Raw genomic sequence first — 13590 nt, forward strand, 5'->3', positions numbered from 1 at the left:
ATGTTTTTAATCAAAGTCCTTTGTCATTTAAAGTAAAACAACTTTTCTCTAACACATGTTTTACTGACTGTGGCCTGACTCTGCAGGCTCATCAGCAGCAGCAGCAGGCTGTGGGTACTGGAAGCGAGCCGGGTCGTACAGATCATCCCTGGGGTCGTAGGGCATAGGGTAGTAGTACGGGTAGAGGGCTACTTTCTTCTCGATGGGAGCAGGGGGAGCTGGTTCCTCTTTCTCTTCCTCCTCCACAGGAGGTGGTGGCGGTGGGGGGACCACAATCTTCCCCTTCATAGGCCTGGGTGGGTGGTCAATCAGGCAGTCGGGGTCCCAGTATGGGTCACAGTCGTACTCCATGCCCTTGAAGGTGCGGATAGGGGCCAGGGGAGACTTCTTCACGAGGATTGGTGGAGGTGGGGCGGACTTTTTTGGTGGAAGGGGAGGAGGTTGGGGCACTGCAACTGGGGCTGGAGGGGCTTTCTGGGGGGTGCAGTGGGGATGGTAGCGGGGGTCGCAGAGCACAGGCACGGCGCCAGTGGGCATATAGACAATGTGGGGCTTACAGAGGGGGTCCTTACGGTTGCACAAGTAGAGAACATCAGCCTGGGAAATTGATGGAGCAGCAGGAAGAGGAGGAGGGGTTGCTGGAGGCTCTGTGGGGTTTGGGACCCCTTTTATTGGAGGAGGAGGAGGAGCAACTTTGCACTTCTTGTCTGTAGCCGGGTCACACATGATCATTGGCACTCCCAGTTTGCTCTGGAAATAGGAAGCGTTGGGGCCATAGGTGTGCTCCAGGTACCTCATCTGCTGGTAGAGCATCCGCAGCTTGTCGATCTCATAGAGCTGAAAGGTAGCGGGGAAAAAACAGACAAATTAAAGGTAAGACACTAATGTGCTAAAACATGACATATTTTCAATTAATTTAATTAGAATGAATCAATGTGGGATATATACTACGTATTATTTCTGTATTTGACAGCCTAATTTTCATTTATGAATTTGGACACACAATATGATTTGCAGAAAGATTATAACCCTAATTTTACAACTAATATTCCAGAAAGTAGTATCTGGGATGTTGTATGCAACGTGAAGGGGAAGGGTTTAGAACATCCCTGGTTTGAATTCAGTAGTACATCATCCCCCAAATCTCTCCCCTCATTTCCTGTAAACTCTCTACTGTCCACTGTCTAATCAATGACGAATGTCCCCCAAAAAGTATTAAGATCTCAGCAAGGCTAGGGGTAGTGATAGCACAGTCGATAAGACACATGCCTTTGATGTGAGAGACCCGGGTTCAGTTCCCCACTGTGACACATCTATCAATGTGTACCTGAGCAAGACCCTTCACCCATGAAGAACAGGTAGTGTTGAGGTGATGGTAATAACCCCTACTTGCTACAGAGGCGTTCAAACTCTGACCAATATAGCAATTGTAAGTCGCTTTGGATAAAACCGTTTCATTAAACGAATAAATGTAATGTAACATGATCCAGTAATTGATCTAATAATTTGGACTGGTTATTAGCAGAAATCTGATTGTACTTTGCTGGTCTGTGATTGCAATATGTGATGGTCACTTGTTAAATCAGTTAAATTTGTTTTTTTGCTGTGTGTTATAATTGTTTTAGGGTGTTTGTAGCTTTAAACAGCAGAGACAAAAGATTCTGCCTCACAGACAATAAATAAAGATAAATGTGTTTTGATTTGCTGGGATATGGGAATGTTTTTTGTTTCACACAAGGACGCCCGGAAGTCAAATAACAACCTCCTGAAGCACCCAGTCGCGTGTTTCTAGATATTGACTACTGTCTAGAATCACTGAGTTAACACAGTGTGAATTCTGCTGTAGGATTCTGCTTTTGTAATTACGATGGAAGTCATACTATCAGAGTAAAGCATTTGATTCTCACTGGAGTGATGGGAAATCGAAAAAGCAAAACAATGGAAGATGAAAACCCTGATTATTCATCAGCTATTATAGAAATTACAAAAACATTGGAATTATGGGTGAATAAATAGGTTTAGCTGGTGTTTTTATTTTCTATTTGACTCTGTTTCTAAATGTTATCTTTCCGTTTATGCTTTTGTGTTTTATGTAAAGCATTTTGAAATGCCTTGTTGTTGAAATGTGCTATACAAATAAACTTGCCTTGCCCTGCCTGGGAAACTCCCAGAATCAGAAAGTGTCTCTTTTTACATAAAGTTTCATATCTTTACAAGTAATATAGATTTATAATATGGTCTCTTACCCCTTCAGTGTGTCCGATGCTGCTGTAGTAGCGGTAGTAAGCCTGGAAGTCTGGGTTTCCTCTGTACCACCTGGCATCCACATTACGCTTAGGTCTTGAGTAAGTCAGAAAGCTGTTTGCTTTCTCTGAGTCAATGTTCATTTCACTGACGGGGACCATTTCTGTTAACAGAGGAGATGAAGCTCAGTCCCTTAAAAGACAAAATACTATTTAACATTTATTTCAGTTCATGTTGAAGTTTTTCCAGATCTTGAGTTACCTTCCTGCTTGATGGAGTTTAACAGAGATTTGGCCTCCAGCAGTACTGGAAGAGGAGACAAATCATTGGATGGATGTAGATTACCATGTTTTTGACACATTGTTGTTAAAGCAGTCATCAATAAAGGATCACAACTGACCTGGGAGCAGCATCAGACAGCAGAGTGCCCCCGCTGACCATAATGAGGAAATCATCTTGAACCCCTGCCATCCAGAATGTTTCAAAGCAAAAATAGATTTGTATCATTCAGGGGAGAAAGGGACAGTTCTCACAAAATTGCTGCTATTTTATTACAAAAGCAAGAAATATAATTTGTCATTTTAAAAACAAATTTCCCAATATTAAAACACCAATCCTCACAGTGAAAAACTCATTTCAAAGGATATGTAGGTAACTTCTTTGTCCTTCTCATTTTAGATTTTCATAGTGAAATTGAGGCCCATTTCCTCTAAATTTAAACATTTAATAGATTAGAAAACAACATTTCATAAGATTAATGTTTCACAGTATCACAAGAAAAAAGTTCATCTTAATGAAGCTCCTACTAGGTGTGTGTTTCTTATACTGATCTGATGCTATATGTCTCCATGTTGTACTACCTTGGTTCTAAATAAACACTGATTAGTATGAAATATAAAACAAGCAGCTACAGTGGATGAAATTATACAATTTAACTGAATAAAATGCAGTTTTTAGTTAAATTAACCAGCACTGACCAAAATCATCTGACCAGATTTTACTCACCTGGCTCAGGAGGCTGTCTTCACAGCACTAACAGGGCTGAGTGAGTTAAATACCCCACTCTGTGTCAGACCCCCTGAAACATAATCTCCTGTCCAGTAGGACTCCACTGACTTTGAGTCAAAATCTTGTCTCCTCCCCTCTTTTAATGCCGTTTATTATGGAGCCTTTGGCGCCAATTAAGAAAAAAAAAGCCCTTGCACTAAGAAGCAAAGCCATAAAGAGAACAGACTTCAAATGGAAACTCCCCCATTAAGTCTGGAAGGCAAGCATCGCCTGCTGGGACAACTGCAATTGTGGGGGAAAATACTGCCTACTAACATACTCTCTCAGCCAAAAAAACCCAACAAAATCATAGATGGCAACCAGGTTGGCCTTAAATGAATGTATGTATGAGTTGTTAGGGATTTCTAAAAACACCTTTTTTTCCTCGGAGAACACCTGCTTTTCTAACAGTTTTGGAAAGCTGCTTATCAACTCACTGAGAAAGAAGAGGCTTCTTTGTCTTGGCATGTTCTCCATTACATTTAAAGTGTTTAAACTAAACTAAGGCTGCATTCTTACAGGATGCTGTCATAATAACATACTAGTCAGTGAACTCCCTTCTTAAAACATACTTATACAGGAGAGCCTTTCCTGATTTTAGTTTGTATTTATCTGTAAGTAAGTTTCTTCCTGCTTTTACTGTGTATTGTTTAATGCATTTTATTTTATATAGTTTTGAAAAGTGCTCTTCACTTGTTATGAACTTAAAATGTCTAATGCATCATCTATATGATTTGAATCCTAGTTGGGTTGTCCACAGGAGCACCAGATTTCCATCAAACTAACTTTCTCACCCATGAAGAGGAGGTAGTGTTGTGGTGACGGTAATATGACAGATGTTCACAGATCTGGTTGGTTCTTTAACTTATCAGTTGGTTGGCAGAAAATTATCTGGTGATTGACTAGTTTTTGTCAAGTGCCAGCATCTTAACAGTGAAGATTAAGGTTTTCTTTGTCTTAAGTGAATGGTCTTTATATTTTAGACTGTTGGTTGGACAAAACAACCTATTGAAAACTTTCAGGAAATTACATTTTATTAGACCAAACGATAACGAAAATACTTGTTAGCTGCAACCCTGTATGTTAGGATGTTTTACGAGCAAGACATGTAAAAAGGAGCTACTTCAAGCAGCAATTACATCAAGGCTTCTCCAGTAACAAGCCAGGTGTTGAGGGGTGATTCTGGAGCAACTGAACTTCATACCATTTCACGTTTGCACAGGAGTACAAATCAACCACAAATCATAGTATCGAACCATCAATTTATTATAACCATCTGTCACAATACAAGGCTCAACGTTAATTTATTTTGCCTGATTTGCATTACAGCGTATAAAATATACAGAAATGCTCCGCGTCAAAGAAACTGGAAGCTTTAAGCTCTAAACTGCAAGTGCTACACAACCAAGTTCTGACATACATATTTACAAGACATTTACTGGTGAACAGGAATATAAAAAGCTATGGACCTCCAACAGCCGGAATTCTTGCAAGATAGTCATGCTTAAATGTCCAGGTTCTGCTCGACTTGTGTTACAAAATGCTGTAGGAGGAAAAATGATGAACTCCAATATAAATCTGCAGAAAGCCCTCAGTTTTCCCCTGAGGTGGCTGAAACACAGCGTGCATGAAAATGTGTCCCAAATTCTTCAGACAAAGGTGATGCGGGTACGGGCCTGGTTGAGCTGCCACACGTTCAGCTCCTCGTACTCCTCCAAGGCCTCCTGGAACTGAGCGGGGGTGAAGCCACGAGAGATGCAACGCTGCTCAGCCTCAGCCATGCGAACCACCCCACCGGCTCCACCGCGCCCCGCAACGCCCTCTGTGGCAAGCTCGCGCACCAGAGAGAAGATGACATCGGCCGGACGCTGAGCCCTGAACACAAAGTAGTAAGAGTTGATTAGAGACTTTGAAAGGAGACTCCCGTTTACCTTTTGTTTATTCTGAGTTGAGGGCAATTAAATGTTTAAAATGGAAGCTGTAGAAAGTATTCTTTGGGATAGTCTGACACTTTCGGAAATGTACTACTTCACTTTCTAGCTGGAAGTTAGACGAGAAGCTACCATGTCTGTCTGGCACATGATGATATGCAAATAAACAAACTGAGCGTCGTAGGAACCTGGCTTTTCTCTCTCTCACATCGTTATAAAAAGAGCAGCATATGGAACACATCACTAGTCTTGAAGTCTGCCTCAGTGAACATGCTGCTGTGTGAAAAGAGCTCCATAAAAACCCAGAAATTTTACAGCTTCCTCCAGGATATGCAGCTACTCTTATGTGCATACGAGAAACTCATAAAAGGGGATTCTGGGTCGAACGACATCCGGTCACTCGTGTTATGTGAAGTTGCGGATGAACGAATGTCATCGTTAAGTCTGAGGTTCCAGCGTTAACCCTCACCTTGTGCTGCTGGCCTTGTCAGCTTGTAGTGAATCCTTTGACATCTCCATCAGTCTCATTGCCTCATTAACGTCTTCCTTCTCCACAGTCTCCATCATGCGTAGGCGAGCCTGCAGAAAGGCAACAGCAGAGATTGGGATAGAGATGTAAATAATTTTAAATAAAATGTGCGTGATGAAGGAAGTTCAGTTTATCAACAGATTCGTCTTGATTATGAAGGCTGCGCTGTGCCGGCACTGTCAGACCGAGACAAGTGCAATGCCCTTTGGGATGGCCGGCAATTGCCCAAGTCTCCGCCTCTCAACACCAGCTAGTCTCACAGGTTGAAATGAAAACAAAAATGCTACAATAGAACCCAAATTCTTTGAAGATTATGTTTTTATGTAGAAAACCCAGATGACTGTTCAGGCCATGGTCAGTTTTGCATGGGTTTGCACAGCTGCTCCTAACGCACACAGGCTGACTGCCCACCCTGCAAAGCTGGCCAGGATCAGACAAACCTTTTCTGCAGCTCACTCATGAATAGTTCAGTCGATGTGCAAATAAATGCATTCTTCACCATCTTCAGTCCTGCAACTTCAGCAGTTTTTCCCCCCACACAGGGATGGTTGCAGTTTGCCCCCTTGTGGACATTTGTGTGAGGCAGATTGCCTTCCCATCTGCCTGAAGTGCTGGTTTTGCAGTAGGTGGATGACTGCTACCTGCACAAACAGCACTTTTGACAGCCTGAGGAAGAGATACCAGAGCAGACAGCCTACAACAAAATATGTTATGACAAATACATGTATACATCTGTCCATCTGATTGATATCATGATGACCGTATTCCAAGTGTTTGGTAAACTGACGATCTGCTGTTCAGCGTGGGAAAGAAGTGCTCACACTGCAGTAGGTCAGGTTATCATCACTACCTGCACTGTAAGCACTTTATCGCACACTGGACTATATATGTAGACAAAAGGATGGCTGTACTTTAACTCCAACAACAAATAATTAAATGTTGGCACCTTTCACATGTAATGGTATTTGAATATTTATCTTTATCAGTTTATAAGTTTCTTATTTCTGACAAAAGATTTAAAGTTATTGCAAGCAGCTTGTGAAAGTTTCCAGCCACCCACAGCTCACTGGAGTTGAGGTGTAGTTCTCACCAGGGCAGTGGACAGACGGAGGACGGATAGGAGGGTACGGGCAGAGGTGAAGGTGGTGTCTTTGCTGACTCGGGCCTCTTTCCTCATCTCTACATAAGCAGCAGTGATGTAATCAGCTAGGGACTCTGGCACCACAGGCTGCCGCTTCTTACACAGAGCGATGTAACGCCTGAAGGGATTCACATTTTTTTTAAAGACAATATTGCATAGTTGGTTTTGACAACTCTTATGTCTTTCAATATCCTTAACGATATAAAATGATCTGCATTAACTTCGTAACAAACATCTTCATCACCTCATCAGTTTCATGTCAATGGGGGTGAAGTGAGTGGGCGGCTGGCGGCAGTGCTGGTGGACATAGGTGATGTGCTGGGCTAGACGCAAGTCAGCGTCAGCATCTGGCTTGTCCTGGATCAGCCAAAGCAGGTCGAAACGGGAGAGCAGTGCAGCTGGCAGCTGAATGTTCTGCTCAATGCTCTTCCGGGGATTGTAGCGACCATAGGCGGGGTTGGCTGCTGCTAGAATAGAGCAACGGGCATTGAGGGAGGTCATGATGCCGGCCTGGAGAGGAGTGAAAAAAAATATTAGTGGAGATGCAACACAGGCATTACATTAAAATTTCTCAACTAATTTGCCTTATTAAAAACACCAGTGGAGTTACACCAGTTATTAACAAGTGCTGTTCCCTTTACCTTAGCGATGGAGATGGTCTGCTGTTCCATCACCTCGTGAATGGCCGTGCGGTCAGCGTCAGCCATCTTGTCAAACTCATCGATGCAGCAGATGCCCTGGTCAGCCAGAACCAAGGCTCCACCTTCCAGGGTCATTTCTCCAGTCAGGGGGTCACGCATCACGGCTGCAGTCAAACCGACACCAGACGAACCACGACCTGTTGTGTACTGGCCTGAAGACCAGAGGAAGGGACGAGAGAAAGATATCAAATGAGACCTGGGTGAAGGGGTATAATACATTGCTTTTAAATTGCATACAATGCCTAATAGGTTTTTATCCAACTAAGACATTCAGACACTGTTATGATGCTGTTAATGATAGTGTACACTATAGTTAGTCTACTTTGTGGTTTTCTATTCATTCTAGCGTCTAAACCTGGCATAACATGAACTGCTTTTACTGTACTCTTCTCCAGTCTACCACATCAAAAGTTAATATTTTACTATGTCTGCCCTAATGGAAAGAAAATGCCCAACTGGATAAAATATTAACTAGATTCCGGACTTTTACTCTACTAACTTCGAGGAGCCAGACGATCAATGTAGGACAGCAGCTGGGACTTGGCCACTCCTGGGTCTCCCATCAGGCAGATGTTTATGTTGCCTAAAGGGGGAAGAGCCAAAACAGGAAGAGTGTTGAAAATAAATAAAAAAGATTTCATTAAGGCAAATGCTTTATTTTTGAGAAATGCTCCACGCAGGACATAAGGTTTGGTGATATGTACAAAATTTGCAATGTGATCATCCTTTACTTTATAATATTAAATAGTGCATTATTTGCTTGCAAGTATATTTCAAGGGATGCAATCAACAGCATTAACTCTTTTTGTATTGTTGGGTTATGATCACGATTGATATTTTACTCTAAGTTGAACGCATCTCTGATTGTCTGCTGTTAGTAAGAGATGAAAGGGCTCAGGTCAGTGCTCACCTCTGATTTTCATTCCTTTAGGTGCCTGTTGCACTCCTCCAACCAGCAGCAGTAGCAGAGCCTTCTTTACATCTTCATGTCCATAGATCTCCGGTGCTATTGAGCCGGCTAGTTTCTCATAAAATCCTTCATCTGTAACATAATACAATCACCTCAGTTACTCAAAGAATGAAGGGGGAAAAAAATAAAATAAAAAGGGTTGTCAGGCTTTGGAATTCATACAGGTTTATATAGTCTAATTTTATTGGAAGTCCAGCCATCACACACACAGACTCCAACCTGTGATGCTGCGCAGCTCCTCGTCAGTCAGCTCCTCATTGCCGAGCTCATCGTCCTCCGTCTTGTTCATGAGTGTGATGCTATGGGCCTCTAAGTAAGTTTCTGACAGGAGACCCTGAAATTGCCAAAACCAAAAAAAACGATGGGACAAATGTATTTTAGGACCTTGGACAACTTATGTACAGCAAAAGACAAAAACAAAAACACCCACACACATCTTGCATATCAATGCCGATGGCAGTTCCTGCCATAGATTAGAATATCAGGTTGGGTGCTGTGTGGGTTAAAACAGTGAAAAATTAAGGTCCAAAGCGTTCCTACCTGAACAGCCTGTTTAAAGCCTGTGCGCAGAAGAGGGAGGAAGACTCCGGTGATGGCTACATGGTCTCCTGGCTGGGCAAGACGAGTGTTTTCTCCACGGGCGTACACCGTCATGCTCCTTGGAATATTACCGACTGGCACCTGGTCACTCTGTGGGACAACAGAAGAAACTCCTAAGATAGACACATGCCGAATTCACAACAATAAAATTCATGGCAACCGTGAGTGAGCATTTTATTTCATATTGATCCTTACATGTTCCTGAATACGCAGCTCCTGGAACTTGACAAATTTGGAGCCCCTGGTCTGCAGGTAGAGTCGACCTCCAGATTTATTGGTGACACACTCTTGGCTGGGACACATTATGAGGGGCATGAAGGAGGGAGACTGGATCTGAGGGCCAAAAAGACTTGATGAAGGATACATGTTTTGTCACAGGATGTAAGTGATTATCAGACTAAAAACCAATCTTACTGGTTGATAGGTCTCAGCCCCACACTGATCACATGTGTACGTTGCAACAGTCATCATTGGTTTGACCTCGGTGGCTCGGGTCACTATGCCTCGAACAGTCACCAGATGTCCGATGCTGTCTGCTCGTACATCACGCACCACTTTGGGTTTAGTAGTGCTGGGAGGCTTGAAGTACAGCTCACTGTGGATGGAAGCTAAAGCTCAATACAAAAAAACTTATTCAAATGCAAATACATGCGCAATATTTACTCTATTAGAAGAATTTTGAAATACTGATGGTGGCCCAAGCTCCATTATCAATAAACTAAAATATGTCATTAAAAACTAAAACCTGGATTAACTTACAATCTCCTCATGAGTTCAGGTGGGTATTGGTTACGAGGGTCTCGAGTATCTGCAGGGTCGCGGCCCCTCTGTTCCATCATCAGCCTGTGTTCAATGTACACGTCCAAGGAATCCTTGGCCACAACCTAGTAAGCCAACCAGAAGTATTTAACAGGCATGCAATGGATGCATTAGTGCTGGGAATTAATTTCGGTTTTGGGTGAGACACATTACATACAATTAGAAAACTATCATGATAAGGACTTGATTGTTTTACTGGTCATTCTAATCAAAAGCCCTTATCTTTGTTTAAAACAGGCTCAACTGTGCACATATACGTACATCTCTTTCTTTATACTCTGGCAGCAGCTCATGGATGGCGTCAGCGACCAGGCCCGTGTAGCGCTTTGCATTCTCACAGATGCTCTCAACCAACTCGGGGTCTTCTTCAGCCACATCATCCAGTTCCACAAAGACAGACACCTGCTCCCTGTGGGCCAGCGCCACCTGTACACACAGATAAGTCATTAGTCGATCCACTTAATTACGCCACCTTGTCAGCACAGATATGGCTCAACAATGACACGGACACACAAACTTAGGCAGCTGTGACCTTCAAGTTGCTACTTTATTTTATCAGACTGCAATAGTGATAGATTGAGGGAGGCGCAATAAAAGGTCCCTTTCTTGAATTAGTTAAACCAGGGATGTTTTGGCTAATTGTAACCCTGGTGTGACAGCCCAAATGTAGATAAGAAAGAACTGTATTAATCCCTCAGAGATTCAGGAAATTAGGTTCATAACCCATAAAACAGCGTTACCCCTAAAATGACATTTTATACAAAAACTATTTGTTCAAGAACATGCAAGGCACCACTTGAGGTGTTTCACCTTCTAGATTTGCAAGACATTCAGTTTAGCAACAACTAACTGAAATTACAGTCCAAGAGGAAAGAGTGTCTAAAATTATTATAAGATATTAATTACCATCAATATTCTACCGCTCATCAGCAAATATTTTCTCAACCCCGTTAGTTTTTCCTTGACTTTTGAGTGAAAATGGCCATATTATATTTCAGTCAACAACATTCCTCAAGGCCAAAACAGCCATCAATATACTTACAAGCTGAGCTCCATATTTGAACACCTTCTTTCCATTGTCATCCTCTGTGTAATACTCCTGCAGGAACCTTTTGCATTTGTCTGCAAAACAACAACAAAAAAGATTCCTCCAGCATTATTTTACAGCAGAAAAACACAGGCCACATCAAGCAGACACTGGGTGGAGATTATTTGTTGTTAGATACAGATCTACACAAAGAAATCAATGTTACCTTTTCCATTTGTTTGATTAAATATTAACTGTTTTTTTTAAGTTTAAAGGCTGTTGAAAATGTTGACACCACCACCAGTGGGCCTAGAGACTAGGAGCTAATTTGTTGTCCTGCGACGACCCCTTTGTTGAGTAACATGGCATCCTGTAATCTCGATGAGTCACTATTACCTACAGTAGCGCACAAACTGCCACTGATGTACTACAGGAACCAAATTCCAATCGAGTGCACCATGTAGCATAGTTTTCCAGAGAAATTACTGACGTTACGCAGCAGATAGCTCCGGGGTAGGAATGTAAATACAACAGAGGCGCTCAGTTCAGTGTCCATTTTTTTTTGAGAAAATATCCCTCACTTCTCGAAAGAGCCACAACTAACAATATTTAATTCCTCGTTGCAAGAAATCAAACTACTCCTAGCACGATAATTTAAGTACTCCACTTACTTTGAAGATGTAGCAGAAAATCTGCATCTCTGGTTTATTATTTCTGTGTTCGATGATGTTATTGTAAACAAAGCAGCACATGGCTTTTGTGCCTCGTCACTCTGATATCCCTCCGCGGCCCCTCCGCTCTTGAAAATAGTCCTGTCTGTTGTTTTCAAACCGGGGCCAGCCATCTTCTAACGTTAGCTTAGCTGAGTTGTGTTGAGCACAGACATCTCCATCAATATTAGTTAACACTAGTGCTCTAACATAACCACTAAGCGGTAAGAGGTCGCTGACTTTGATAGACGCTAAAGATTTCCGACTGTCGACGCACGCCAAGTAACGTTACAACTTCTAACAAGACAGTTAACTTAGTGTGATGCGGCTACTGAATTCACAGATTAGCAGATGGCTCAGGTAACGTTAACTAAAGTTTCGGTTTTAAGTGAAAGGTAAAATAAATATCCAAATAATTTACAGAGTCATATTAGCAAACTAAGTAGCTGATTTTTAAAGCAAACACATGTTTACGCCAGGTTACAAATGTCCATTAATGTTAACCGTAACGCACCCGTGCCGTTTAGTTTTGAATATTAGTAGTTTGCGTGTCTAACGTTAAAACAAAAACGTTTTCGACGCCCAGTTTGTTTATTTCCATATCATCAAAATAGGATTATGTCCAAAACACGGAGGAGTCAAACCCCCACATTAACCAGCCTTTTGAAGTACCTTTTAGCAAGACATGAGGCCACCAGCAGACTTTCCAACTGGCACCTTATTAAAACCGTTCAAAATGGCACGTTAACTTGTGTAACTGACAGTCAGCTCTAAAGAGCTAGCTAACTGGCTTGCATGCTAACGTGACGTAGGTTGATGCAGCAAGTGGCAGTTAGTGAAGACTTGTTGTCAGGACGTTTAAAATGCCTAAAACAGTAGTTTAATATCGGCCTTGTGGTTGTTTTTTTTAAATAAAAAGGTAAAAGAGTGCTGAATAACACTGGCAAACCTTATTCGTTTACTTGCAGGGTTTCACAGTTTATAAATAATTATAAACGTTATCGCGTAACAGTTGACGAGCTAACGTTACTGTAATAACGTTATATCCATAGTGTTGATGTAACGCTTCTAAAAGTCATGCCGATGGATGTCTTAAGTTACGACTATTCTCATATTCCTTTACCTTGGGGTCGTGTTTTCAGAGTTAAAATGGTAACGTTACACATTTAAAGAACCAAAGACACCAAGTGATACCAGCTTTTCACTAAAAAGTTATATACGGTTGACTGAAATTCAGTCCTGAATGCTTTAACTGGTGTAAAGCTTTTGTTAAGACATGTGCTTGCACAGTGGCGCCTGCTCCTTTGTTTAAGCGGATCCATCCGGGTCACCGTGTAGTCACAAGCTCACAGAGAAAGCTTAACTAGTTACCGATAAGTTATGTTGCCACTTTGAAGTACATGTCCCGGATTTATTAAACTATATCCATACACTCTAAACATGCACAACTTCAAGGTTTGTGGTTTACAGTAAGTTAGTGCAGAGGGGAAAACGAGGGGGTAACGTTAGATTACGTTAACGTTATCAAGATGAGCGACTGAATATATTGCTTCACAAATAAATTAAGACTGTTTAGATTAACCGACTTCATACCCAAAAGCACTACATGATATACATTAACTAAATTGCGTTTCCAAGCAGGCTTTTAGAGAACACATTTAGCTCAAACTGTAGTCATTTACGTCAACCTGTTGCTACCATGCCGTTACTGTGACTGAAAGTTACCTTTCTCTGCCGCATAATCCTTACGAGCCATGGCTACAGACGTTGACCCTTAGGTGAGATGACTTGATTCCGAAATCCTAAAAGGTACCAACTAACCAAAGTGTACTTTAAATTTACGTTCTGGTCACTTCACTATCACGGGAGAG

At 41.9% G+C, this 13590-nt stretch overlaps 2 protein-coding genes across 2 annotated transcripts; both read right to left on the reverse strand.

Annotated features, from left to right (window-relative positions):
- Positions 1 to 60: 60 nt before the first annotated feature.
- Positions 61 to 2699, reverse strand: LOC119888430 (leucine-rich repeat extensin-like protein 3). Its single transcript, XM_038698985.1, has 4 exons — positions 2645 to 2699; positions 2506 to 2550; positions 2247 to 2407; positions 61 to 837 (listed from the first exon to the last, which is right to left on the reverse strand). The coding sequence occupies exons 1-4, from the start codon at positions 2697 to 2699 to the stop codon at positions 61 to 63; spliced, it is 1038 nt and encodes a 345-aa protein (XP_038554913.1).
- Positions 2700 to 4533: 1834 nt separating this feature from the next.
- Positions 4534 to 13475, reverse strand: mcm7 (minichromosome maintenance complex component 7). The gene is made up of 15 exons (XM_038699171.1): positions 13445 to 13475; positions 11025 to 11104; positions 10244 to 10408; positions 9923 to 10047; positions 9578 to 9758; positions 9359 to 9496; positions 9104 to 9253; positions 8783 to 8897; positions 8504 to 8635; positions 8093 to 8176; positions 7534 to 7745; positions 7137 to 7402; positions 6842 to 7010; positions 5692 to 5801; positions 4534 to 5166 (listed from the first exon to the last, which is right to left on the reverse strand). Exons 1-15 carry the CDS (start codon positions 13473 to 13475, stop codon positions 4941 to 4943), a joined length of 2184 nt encoding a protein of 727 aa, XP_038555099.1. The 3' UTR covers positions 4534 to 4940.
- Between the last annotated feature and the right edge of the window lie 115 nt (positions 13476 to 13590).

The sequence above is a fragment of the Micropterus salmoides genome, unplaced genomic scaffold (genome assembly GCF_014851395.1).
Source record: "Micropterus salmoides isolate LMB-PRFRI ecotype aquatic unplaced genomic scaffold, ASM1485139v1 Ms_hic_scaffold_5, whole genome shotgun sequence".
Lineage (NCBI taxonomy): Eukaryota > Metazoa > Chordata > Actinopteri > Centrarchiformes > Centrarchidae > Micropterus > Micropterus salmoides.

Coding starts and splice junctions, on each gene's coding strand:
- LOC119888430 (XM_038698985.1), bottom strand. CDS start 2,699: ATGATTTCCTCATTATGGTCAGCGGGGGCACTCTGCTGTCTGATGCTG. Junction 2,408..2,505: donor AAACTCCATCAAGCAGGAAG/GTAACTCAAGAT, acceptor CTCTGTTAACAG/AAATGGTCCCCGTCAGTGAA. Junction 838..2,246: donor GCATCGGACACACTGAAGGG/GTAAGAGACCAT, acceptor GCTACCTTTCAG/CTCTATGAGATCGACAAGCT.
- mcm7 (XM_038699171.1), bottom strand. CDS start 13,475: ATGGCTCGTAAGGATTATGCGGCAGAGAAAG. Junction 10,048..10,243: donor CAGAGTATAAAGAAAGAGAT/GTACGTATATGT, acceptor TTGGCTTACTAG/GTTGTGGCCAAGGATTCCTT. Junction 5,167..5,691: donor GACAAGGCCAGCAGCACAAG/GTGAGGGTTAAC, acceptor CTTTGTGTTCAG/GGCTCAGCGTCCGGCCGATG.